At 36.9% G+C, this 12,724-nt stretch overlaps 1 protein-coding gene across 4 annotated transcripts in view; it reads right to left on the bottom strand.

Annotated features, from left to right (window-relative positions):
- PTBP2 (polypyrimidine tract binding protein 2) overlaps positions 1–8,151 on the bottom strand; it is an 83,755-nt gene extending 75,604 nt beyond the window's left edge. For 3 of the 4 annotated variants that reach the window (XM_044238735.1, XM_044238736.1, XM_044238737.1), the window contains exons 1-2: positions 8,033–8,115; positions 6,313–6,343 (exon numbers count right to left, since the gene is read on the bottom strand). In XM_044238735.1, coding sequence (XP_044094670.1) covers positions 6,313–6,343; positions 8,033–8,040 — 39 coding nt within the window. In that variant the 5' untranslated portion in view covers positions 8,041–8,115. Of the gene's footprint in view, positions 1–6,312; positions 6,344–8,032 lie in introns of all 4 variants that reach the window. The other variant, XM_044238738.1, reaches the window with a different exon arrangement.
- Positions 8,152–12,724: the final 4,573 nt, after the last annotated feature.

Below are 12,724 nucleotides of genomic sequence, written 5' to 3'. Positions count from 1 at the left end.
CTTCATTCCAACTATCTAAACAGCCAATGTTGATAAATTCAAGAGCTATACCAAAACTTATATAGTAAGTTCAGCACTTTACAACCAGTGCTTTCAAAACACTAGTGAAATCCAACTTGGAAAATGCTAACAACTTATTTTAACCACTAAATTCTTTACTAATTGTCCAGTCTTAAAGGCTTCCTTTAGTTCATTTAGTAAGAGAACTATAACAAATTTCACTATTTAAAATTTCCACCCAAAAAGTTAACATTTTACCATACTGAGTATCATCTGGAATTACTATGCAATCACTTCAGGAATTTTTGTTTTCCTAAGTAACAGTCCAATTACTTTGCAAAGATTTCACAGTGGCAAATGGTTAAGGGTATAGAAATGAAACCCTGAAATTACAAATTACAAGAAATGTAAAAAAACATTTTAAAGAAATGCAAATCTCTTATTAAAAATTTACAAACTTCCTTTTATACTCTCACTAGGCTAACCAAAAAAGGAGTCTCAAATCAACTGAGTAACTACAGCAAATTTATAAAGATAATGAAAAATGAAATTTCAACATATCCTAAAGCTAAAAAATTTGAATATTCTATATGTAGTGTAAATCAGTTAACATTAACTGAAGACCTAGTTGTGAAAAATACTTTTTCTACATAATCAGATTTAATCTTCAAAGCTATTATAATCCTATTTAAAAGATGGAAGAAGCTAAAAATGTTTAAGATTAAATAAACTACAAAAAAAAAGAAGAAATTATACTACTTAATTATACAAATAAATCTATATGCCCAAAACTACCTGAGGAAACCCAAAGGAAAAAAAATCCTATTAGCAATAATAGTGCCTTGGATAAACCTCATTGGATATGATACCGTCACTGCACAAAGCTAGGGAAAAAAATTCAAATAAAAGAAGAAAATGTACCTACAATGAATATGATATCAGTCAATTTTTACACAGAAATCTAACAAAGATGAACATTAAGATAGGTCAGGTATATAGAGGCAGTTCACAGGACAAGAAATATAAGGTCAAATTCTTAAAATCTCATCCATTTCAAAAACGTAAATTATAAAAAGCACTCTTTTAGCCTAAAATTAACTAACATTCTAAATTTTTCTAAAATCCAGAATTGCAAAAGGATGTGGAGAAACAGATACTCCCATACAGAAATCACCTCAATGTTATCAATAAATTTAATCTAATTGATATTTATAGAACACTACCCAACAGCAGAATACACATCCCTATTAAGTACATATAAAACGTAAGATACATATTTGGGTGATAAAACAAGTCTCAACAAACTTACAAACGATTCAAGTCTTACAATATGTTCTCTAGCTACAATGAAATTAGAGTAACAGGAACATCTATGGAAAACTCCAAATATCTGGCAATTAAATAAATAACATACTTCTGAATAATACATGGGTCAAAAGTATATCAGAATGTATTTGAGATGAATAAAAAGAAGTATGCATGTCAAAATTTGAGAGATGCCATGAAAGCTGTACTTAAAAGGGAAATACAAAGCAGTAAGCCTCTATATTAGAAAAGGTATCATATTAATGATACCAGCATCAACATAACTAAGTTGAAAAAGAAGACTAAATGGAAAGCAGAAGAAAACTAAAACAGCAGATCAATAAAACAGGAAACAGAAAACGCAGTGAAACCAAAAGATGATTTTTGGAGAATATTAACAAATTAATCTCTAGCTAAAGTGACAAGGGAAAAAAAGACAAATTATCAGTATAAGTAATGAGAGAAGTGACATCACTACAGATTCTACAGACATCAAGAGTATAAAAGGGTAGTATCATAAATGACTCTATGCAAATAAATTCAGTAACTTGGATGAAATGGACTAATTCTACGGAAGGTACAAATTTAACAAAGCTCACTTAAGAAGAAAAAGATAACCCAAATAGTCCTATATCTAATTAAATAAAGGTATCATTTAAAACTTCCACAAAGAAAACAAACATCAGGCCCACACAATTTCACTGGTGAATTGCCCCCAAACATTTAAGAAATAATATCATATAGGGGTTCACCCTGACATAAGGAACATAGTAAAGATGCTTGCTCTCATTACTTCTACTCAGCACTGCACAAGATGCCACAGGCAGGAAAAAAAGGCATCCAGACAGGAAATGAAAAAGTTAAGTATGTGTAGAAAATCTGATATCAACAAAAAAAATGTTGGTATCTACAAGTGAGTTTATTAGCAAGAGTAAAGAATACAAGAACAACATGCAAAAATATTTGTATTTCTTTACACTAGTAACAACTGGAAACAGAATTTTAAATCATCACCATTTACAATAGCACCAAAAAACATGAAATAGGGATAAATCTGACAAAAATGTACAGAAACTGTACACTAAAAACACTTCTGGAGGAAATTAAAAGAAGATCTAGGTAAAGAGAAAGAAGAGTTGTGTTCATGAGTTTGAAAACTCAAGACTGGTAGGATGTCAATTTACCTCAAACTGCTTTACGCATTCAAGTTAACTCCAATAAAATCCCAGCAAGCGTTTTTGTAGAAATTGACTCATATACAAAAGGACATGGGAAGAGCCAAAACAACTTTGAGAAAGAACAAAGAGGACCATGACTGCTAGATTTCAAGACAATTTAATATAAAATCATAGTAATTAAGACATCAAGTTTTAGGCATCTGGAAGGACAAAAATGGGTCAAAAGAAAAGGATACAGTACAGAAATAGAATCATACATACAAAGATAGTTGATTTTTGACAAAGGTGCAAAGCCAATTCAATGAACAAAGGACAGCCTTTTCAACAAATGGTGCTGGAAAAAGTTTAAGTCCACACCCCGAAACAAAAAATGCTGACTTATTTTTGCACATATTAAAAAAAATTAAATGGGGCACCTGGGTGGCTCAGTGGGTTAAGCCTCTGCCTTACACTTAGGTCATGATCTCAGGGTCCTGGGATCAAGACCCACATGGGGCTCTCTGCTCAGCGGGGAGCCTGCTCCCCCCCCCAACCCCGCTGCCTATCACTTTGTCTACTTGTGATCTCTGTCAAATAAAGAAATAAAATCTTCAAAAAAAAAAAAAAATTAACTCAAAGAAACTTAAATGCAAAACCAAAAACTGTAAAACTTCAGTCACAAATCAAAGGAGAACATCTTGTGACCTTGGGTTAGGCAAAGATGGCTTAGATATGACAACAAAAGCAGAGACCTACAAGATAAAATTGGCAAACTTCAGTTCATTAGAATTGAAAACTGCTGTTCTTCAAAAGGCATTACTAAGAAAGCTAACACAAATAGTAGGAAATATTAACCATGTATCTGATTAAGGACTTATAACCAGAATGAAGACCTCTTAAAACTCAACAGTTTTATCAAGTGATACAGAGACACATCATCCAAGATGATATACAGCTGGCAAAAAGTACATTAAAAGGGGCGCCTGGGTGGCTCAGTGGGTTAAAGCCTCTGCCTTCAGCTCAGGTCATGTTACCAGGGTCCTGGGATCGAGCCCCACATCAGCCTCTCTGCTCAGCAGGGAGCCTGCTTCTTCCTCTCTCTCTTTGCCTGCCTCTCCATCTACTTGTGATCTCTGTCAAATAAATAAATAATTTTTTTTAAAGTACATGAAAAGATAATCAACATCACAGATATTAGAGAAATGCAAATTAAAACCACAAGGAGATTACCACTCCACACCTACCAGAATGTCTCCAATCAAAAACAATCACAGGTATTGGAGAGAATATGGAAGGACTGGATATCTCATATCCTACTGGTGGCAATGTAAAATAGTACAACCACTTTGGAAAATGGTCTGCCGTTTCTTAAAACTTTAAAAAGTTAAAAGCATATGCCTACCATATGATCCAGCCATTCTAATCAAAGGTATTTCCCCAAGAGATATGAAAGTTCCCACAGACTTTTGTAAGTATATCCACGCCAGCATTATTTACAATATTCAAAAACTGGAAACAACTCAAATGTTCAAGAGCTGAAAGGATAAACAAACTGCTGTATATCCATAAAATGTAGTATTACTAAGCAAGAAAAAGTAATGGACTATTGACAGACAACATAAGTAAATCTCAAAATAATTACACTGACGGAAATAAAACCAAAAAAAAGGGGGGGGAGGTACATTTTGATTCATTTAAAATTTTAAAAAATGCAAACTAACCTGTAGTGACAGAAAGCACATCAATGGTTGCTTGAGGAAAGGCAGGGCAAACAATACTAACACAGGCTCATTATCTTTGTTGCGGTAATGGTCTCCTAAGTGTATTCACATGTCAAAAAATTGTACACTTTAGATATGTGCAGTTTATTTTATATCAAATTTTATCTCAATAAAGCTATTTTTTAAAAGCTCCGTTTTTTTGTTGCTGTTGTTTTTAAATCTTTTTTTTTCTTAAAGATTTTATTTATTTATTTGACAGAGAGGGAGATCACAAGTAAGCAGAGAGGCAGACAGAGAGAGGAGGAAGCAGGCTCCCCGCCAAGCGGAGCCTGATGCGGGCCTCGATCCCAGGACCCTCAGACCATGAGCCAAGCTGAAGGCAGAGGCTTAACCCACTGAGCCACCCAGGTGCTCCAATAAAGCTATTTTTTTAAAAAAGGCAAGATGTGAGCCAGTACACATGGTATGAACTCATCTGTATAAACAAGCAAGGATACCACTGTTTGATAATATACAAACTATTAATACTTCAGGAAAAAATGCACCCGAAAAAATTTAACATAATTAACTACACCTGAGAAACAGAGGACTAGAACTCAGGGAGAAATATTTACCACTATGAATTTTAACCATGTACATTAAAAAAAAAAAAAAAAATACATATGAAAACTTAATTGCTAATACACAGGCTTCACTCCCAAGCAGAAATTCTTAACCACTACCTCAGAAAAGTTCATAAAACAAAACTTCAGTTATTCAAGGTTTTATGTTCAACAATGGATTAAAAAATAGGTTAACAATTATTTTCATATCATTTTCCAATTTTCTTCTCCTCGAACCACTAACAAAGAAAACTGGTAAAACCAATAAACCATACCTGGACATCCAATTCTTTTTCTCATTTTTCTTACCTCTTGTCTGAGTTCCTTCTCTCCTCATCCACACTAATAGTGGGCAACTCAGACTTGTATCATTCATTCTTTTACAAAATTCCAGAGGATACCAATTTGGATGGTAAGTATACATTCTGTATTTTGCACTTTTGGCCTATTTCAGATTTCAAATCCTTCAACTACCTCAACTTAGAAAGTATCATTGCCAAATAAGAATACCTTCCCCCGAAAGAGCTCACCATTTCTCCCCCAATCTATGTAATATGAACTCAAAAAATAAGCCTAAATACTAAAGTATAGACAAATATCTAGTGCATTATAGGGCAGAGAACAGAAAAGAAAAAAACAAAATATCTCTTAAAGTATTCTAAAGAATACCACATTGTTGTGGATGAAATTTTAAGAATTCCAAAAAATATTATAGTCACCATCCTCTCTAGACTACCCACACTTGAAAGGGGGAAATGTCATTGCATCAACAAGTATTTGTGCATGAGGCCTGTAAGAATGTGTCAGGTTTGAAAAAATTTTTAAAAAGGGAAGACAAGGACCATGCCCCAACAAGGTAGACAGGTTTGCAAACAAAAATTTTAACATATTAATCTGTTAAAAGATGCAAGGATTCAAGGAAATAAAAGACCTAAGCATTAGAACTAAAGTCTAAAGGAGTATTTCCCTGGCCAGAAAGTGAGGAAAGATTCCAAATCTGTACCATAAGGCCTACTTTCCTTTAATGGAAAGCCAAACCAGCTTTTAACTTCTGACTCTAATTTGAAGCTAATTGTCTAAACAAGTTTAAGTATCAAGGTAACTGATTTCTAATGTAGTTCATTGTTGACATACATATTTTAGTATTCATAATCAAAAGTTAAAAAAAAATCTTAGATAAACAAAATTACATGATTTAGGTCAAATCATAGATCTATCCATTTAAAACCATAATTTTCCCTCAGAAAACTGGGATATCATTTATATATTCATAAAAAGCCATGTCTGATAGCGTTTTCAACCCTAAACAGCATTCATAAGTACTTTTTAAAATGTTCTCACAGACTGCTTTTCTAGAAAAACTAAGTTTCTATTTAGATTATAAACTATATAACCCAACTTTTTTAAAATTCAACAAAGCAGTTTACACTTTTGTTAACTGTAACTTCAAAAGCTAACTGAAAATTTCCATCAATGGTAACAAAAGATTCAGCAATTCAGTTTTCATTAGTTTCAATTTTTTCCTACCTTCACGCCAACTGCAACCTCAGTGACAATTCTGTGAAGAAAAAAAATAGTTTCAACCTCATTATTTTTCTAATGATCACTGTTGGACTCTAAAACTTTTTAGGGTGGTTCATCATTCATAAATCATCCACTCATCATGCAAATGGAAAACAAGTCAGTGACACCTCCCTGTACTATTTTCAACTGTTTTCTAGAAATTACTTTCAAACTTGAGATGAAATTCACTAAACTTCCTGTATTTTTTAAACAACCCTTTAAATATCAAAAAGAACAAAACCCCAAACACTATAATGCCATTTACTCAAGGCTTGTACACCTAAATTATTAATTTAAAACTTAAACCAACTCTTTATCTTGATAGAATCAGGAAACAATTCCACTGCTAAGTTCTGTCATCAATTTCCATGTTTATCTGGTGAAATAGTGAACTTCTCTAGATTTACATTTCATGTGGAAAACAATCTCTAGATAACCTCTAGGATAATGTAAGTTTTGTTACTCTGTTAACTTTGATATGGTCTATCCTTAGTATCTTTTAAAAACATTAAACTCCAAACAATCAAAATAAATTTTATTTTATTTGGCTCTTCGTATGTTGTCATTGATTCTAATAAATATGCTCTTTAAATGATACGGTTTTTACAACCCCCAGAAGGGCTGAATACAGCTATATTTTCGCCCTCAAGGGTGCCTCTTTTCTAACAATTAGCTAAATCACAATGAGTCTTTTCAGACGTGGAGCATTAAGTACCAGGGAGACCCGGGTCAGTATCATTTCCCAAAGCTCTTGCCTCACGTCCCTCAGCATTCTATCTCCACTCGGGCTCTCAAAGATGCAGCACGGGTCTTGCTTTTTGTAGTTGTTTCTGTTTTTCCGGAAACTGGTCAAAGTGACAAAAAAATGGCCCTGTGTTGACTTATCTGCTCTTGTTTCTGCCGTGGCTGTTGGCCTTTGCCCATGTGACTGATGTCGACCACAAACACTTGGTTTTTTAAGACGATTTAATTTCTGGGCCCTTTTGCCAAGCCTTGAATGTTCTTAGGCCCCCACAAAAAGACATTTCTTCTGTCTCCCGCCCCCACTACCAGACTCAAGTGAAAACAAAGGAGTATGACATCTGCCTTCCCCCTTCCTCGCGCCGCCGCACGCCCTCCCCGCCCCCCCCCTTCCCCAGCGGCTCCCACTTAGCTTTCCCCCGAGCTCCCGCCACCGGCATCTCCCCCTGCCAGGGCGGGCCGGGTGAGGCCGGGGAGGCTGGGGACGGCTGGGGTGCATACAGATGCCTCTCTTCTCTCCCCTAGCAATCCCCACACAGGCCTCTGTGGCACTACACTCGCTTCCACAGGCGCGGCTACCCAGGGTTCGGGTCCCAGGCTACGGATCGAAATGGCTCCTAAGAGGGGGCAGGGACGGGCCAGGCGTTCTAGGGTTCCCGCCCCATCCCCCGCCGTCAAACCGGTGCCTGCTCCCCCTCCGAGGTCGTCGCCCCCGCCATCGCCCCAATGCCTCTCCAGTCTACAAGCCCGCTTTCTTCTCATTTTCTCGACCGGAGCCCGCCGGGGGAAACGAAGGGAGGGGTGTGTGCGATGGGGCGGGGGTTGGGTAACGGCAGCCAAGCCCAGGGAGGGGCCGCCGGAGGGTTTCTGGACGACCCCGGACCCGGCCGAAGAACCGTACAACTCCCCTCGTACACACCTCCTCGCTGGCCCCATTACATACCCGTCCATTGCCGAACCGGACAAAGCTTCGCTCACAAGAACCGAGCCACGCAGCCAGCGAGACACACAAGCGGCGAGAAAATGGCGGCCAGGGCCTGACGGAAATTGCCGAAGGTGCCGGAGCGCACAGGGCAGCGCGCGGCAGCGGCGGTGGCGGAAAGACCCGAGCGCGCCGGCGCCCGGCTGCGGGAGGAGAGCGGCGGGGCGCGGGGACGAGGGGGAGTGGGCGCCGCCGCCGTCGCTTCCTCCGCGCCGCCGCGCGCTTGGGGCCCTCCGCCCTTCGCCCTCCGCCCTCTGGGCCCCGGCCTGCTGCTGTAGAGCGCGGCGGCTTCCTGCGTTTTGCACTGAGAAGTCCCTGATGTCTTTCCTGAGAGGCGTGGGTGGTGCACCTCTCAGCCCTCCACACCCACTGCCCTGCACCTTAGGAGGGTGGTCCTTGAACCGCACCTTAGGAGGACTACCACAGGCAGCCTCCACTTTTCACTCCAAAGCAGGTCCCAGCTTGGCTACCCTCGACCTACCCGGGCCGAGGAAAAACTATTTGATAGTTTTCCTTTTACGCCATCTTTTATTTGCAGACCCTCTCCATCCTCTAAAACAAAAACAGAAAAAACAAAACACCTTTACCCCTTTGAATGAGACCACTGTTTATTAGGGATCAGACCCAAACCTAGGCTTTTGCTTCCAGACACTTCCACGCCAGCTGGAGAAAAATGTGATTCTCACCTCAGCTGATTAGCGGGCACCTGTAGGAAATAGTCACAATGCCCTAGATGGAAAAGAAGACCGGTTGAGCTGTGTGATAAAGAGTAGGTACAAAAAATGCTATCGTAAGTTAGGATCTATCATTTGGGGGCTTCAAAGGGAAAGTAGGGATGGGAGTGGTACCTCAGTCTTCACCACTGGTTAGAGATGAAAGGAACTACAGCTAAAATGGGCTACACAAATTAACTCCCTTTTCCATGTATCTCAGTCCCCATTTTAATTCTAATACCATATTGGACCTTTTCTTCCACATGTTTTTCAGAGGTTCAACAAAGTTTGAACAAGCATCCATTTGGGGGAAATTTGCTCAGTGGGTGACTACTTTGCCAGCAATTTGCCCTCTTCTCCACCCATCACCCCCAACCACAACACAAACAGAAATGTACTTAGAATCCTGAGAAAAGAAAAATATTCCCTATATTTCTCCAGTTACTCTCAGTGTCCAGTCTGGTTTTCCTGTGCATCCTTCATGCAACACTCTTACCCCTTTATTAATTGGAATTTCGCTGTACTAAATGCTACTTTCTATATAATTCATAAAATTATATTATTTTTAAGGCGGACAAACCTTAAAGAGCATCTTGTCCAAATATTTTGCTATGGAACTATTCAAAGCACACAAATGTTAAAAATTCTTGACTTACTTCAGGGATTGGCCATCCTTAAAAATATATATTGCCACAATACCTTCCCTTTGCCTTCACCATTGACTTAACAATACATAAGGGGCCCTTTATATGCCATTAATAATCACTTTTCACCTATTTGTGATTTTGTACATGTATTTTCCTTCAACAATTAATATGTAAGCTCCCAAAGGGCAAGAACTCTAGCGTAATTTTCTGTATTCTCCACATTGACTCAATCAATATTGATCTATTGGCAAAGACAAACTATCTTATGAGGGGAGGCCTGTCCGTAGGAGCCAAAAGAAGTTACAGTATTCACAAAAACACGTTTTTCTTTGCTTTTTTCCTAATTAAGTGCAAGACTTTGAACAAACAATAGTCATATGCTTGCTTATTTAAACCCATCACCACGTAGAAGAGATTTACGATTCTTTACAAGTCAAATCATATAAAATACTAGATGAAATAACAAAGTCAAGTAAGTGGGAATAAGATAAAAGGACAAAAGTATAGTGTAAAGTCAGGAATAAGGCTAATGCAACAATGTATATCACAAAAGCACGTTGATTAAAAACTGGATTCAAATTTGAGCTCTTTTATTTAGCAGCTGTGTGACTTTAGGCATGTTCATTAACCTCTCCAGGAAAAAGTTTCCATTACTGAAAATAATGGGATTTACTTTACTAAAAATGAAAATAGGGTTAAAAATAGGGCCTTTATTCTAGATGGTGGTGAAATTGAAATGCCTTAATGTATGTAAAGCACCTCTCTAGTTCAGTGAGGGGTTACAGTAAATAGTCAATAAAGGGTGCTATAATCATATTTATTATTTTTGTTATTAACTATTATTATTCACTTGACAAGAAACTGGTAACAAATTTAGCTCTTGAATTCTTAACAACCAACAATATTGGTATAAATAAATCTATATAGAGATTTTCACAAAGGTTAAACATGTCACTGAAGTAATTAGATTGGCTGGTATCTAGTGAAATAAATCTGGGAAAATGTCATAGATAAATTTCGGAAACCTCATCCAAATCTAAATTTGTATGATTTTATGAGTTAACTATGGGGCAGATTATTAATCTCAACATTAGCAGATGGCCAACCTTTGTAATATATGACAGGATTATATTAGTGTTTATGGATTCCTAACAAAATAAGGCAATAAAAAGTGAAGTGCCTGTACAGTATTATTTTCATACCCATATCTTTTTTCAGTGTAATGATTTGTTCTTTCCCTTCTGAGTGGTAAATGTTTTGACCTTTTACAGAGATTTACACTTATGTGAACAATGATTAAATCTAAATTTCAGTGTATGCTAAGCCAGAATGAGATCTAATAGGGATGCAATAAAAGTAGGAAGTAGGCTTTTGTTCATAATGTTCTGATTTTATTCTTATCTCCACCTTTCGTCTGCTTATAGTACCAAAGACTTCCTTTAACTTTTTCATAAAGCAGTTTCTTCTTATGAGAAGAAGGAGTAATAATATGATCAATTAGATCAGGGTTTTTGGTATTTATTTTTGAATAGGTGATATAAATTCAAAATAGGGAAAGTTAATTCAAAAGATATAAAAGCATATATAAAATGCCCAGAAAGGGCAAATATAGAGAGGCAGAATTAGATTAGTGATTGCCTAGGACTGGGAGTGAAAATAGGAACTAACTATAAATGAACATAGGTTTATTTTTAGGCTGATGGAAATTTTCTAGAACTAGATTGTAGTGGTAGTTGTACAATATACTAAATATACTAAAATTCATTGACCTATACAGTTAATATTGATGAATTTCATCATAAATAAATTATTTATCAATAAAGCAGTTACAAAAAGAAAAAACATATATCTTCTACTCCTGCTCCTCAGCCACTGCATTCCAGAAATAACCCATGTTACCAGTTTATTGCATAATGTTCTAATGCATAAGTTGATTACATATATAGTTTTAGTTTTTATTTTCAAGTAATAATTACAGTACACACTTTACTGCAACTTGTCTTTTAACTTGAGAAATATGTCATAGAGATCTTCTTTCCTTATCAGTACATTTAGAACTGTCTCATTCTTTATACATGGCTACATAATATTCTACCAAATGAGTAAATCATGATTTATTTCACTGGATCTCATTGATGAACATTTAGGTTGCCTCCAGTCTTATTTTTTACAAGCAATTCTCAATCAATATTCTTGTTGCTAAGTCATTTTCCATATGTGTGAATATATCTGCTGGAAAAATACCACATACTAAATTCCTGGGTAGAATGCATTTTAATTTTTTTTAAAGACTTTATTTATTTATTTGACGGAGAGAGACACAAGGAAAGAGGAAATGCAAGCAAGGGGGGAGAGAGAGGGAGAAGCAAGCTTCTTGCTGAGCAAGGAGCCCAATGCAGGACTTGATCTCAGGAACCTGGGATTATGACCTGAGCTGAAGGCAGACACTTAAATGACTGAGCCACCCAGGTGTCTTAAAATGCATTTTTAATTTTTAAAAATGCTACCAAATTGTCTTCCAGATCCTTGAGCCCTTGTGAGAAAATACTGGTAATTCCTATTATAAAAATGAGGACTGATTTCTTTAATATATAAGGAGTTCCTACAAATAAAAAAGTCAACAACCAAACAGAAAAACAAGCATGCAAATAGAACATGAATAAATATTACAGAAAAGTAAAAACAAAAATGCTCAAACACTTATAATAAGAGAAATTCAAGATGAAACTGTACTAAGATAACCTTTTTCACCTGTCTCCCTCCCCAGCAGACATAGCACAAAGCTTCTTAAGTACTGAGAACAAGGATTCCTTTCCACACTATCACTCTGTCTAAAATAGAATAAACAACTTCTAAATATACTATATTTGTATGTCAAAAAGTTTGTTCCCTATGCATTCTTCTTGGAAATCTTCTGGAAGATGTATTTCCAAATGAGGGAATACATCAATAAAAAACGTATGGTATCCATGAAGCCAGAGGTCCAACATATAGAGAGGAAAAATAAATCAAGTATTGGTCAAAGAAGACCTAGGCCAAGAGCTATACTGTGGTACAGCAGTCCTTGGGTTCCAATACAATGTGAGACCAGAAGGCCGCAGGAAAGATCTCTCCAAGGAAAAGTATGGAACTTATATAGACCAAAAATGTCTGACTATATTGAGCAGAATTTTGTAGTGCTGTTGGCAAGGTTGGTGGGGGGGGGGGCGGGAATTAACTCTGAGATAAATAAAAAGTTGTAAGTGAATAAATCACAATGCACTCTATGGACCAATAGTAAAAATAGTTATATC

This window comes from Neovison vison, chromosome 2 (genome assembly GCF_020171115.1).
Source record: "Neovison vison isolate M4711 chromosome 2, ASM_NN_V1, whole genome shotgun sequence".
In the NCBI taxonomy this organism is placed as follows: domain Eukaryota; kingdom Metazoa; phylum Chordata; class Mammalia; order Carnivora; family Mustelidae; genus Neogale; species Neogale vison.
This window is presented reverse-complemented; position numbering and strand designations above follow the sequence as displayed.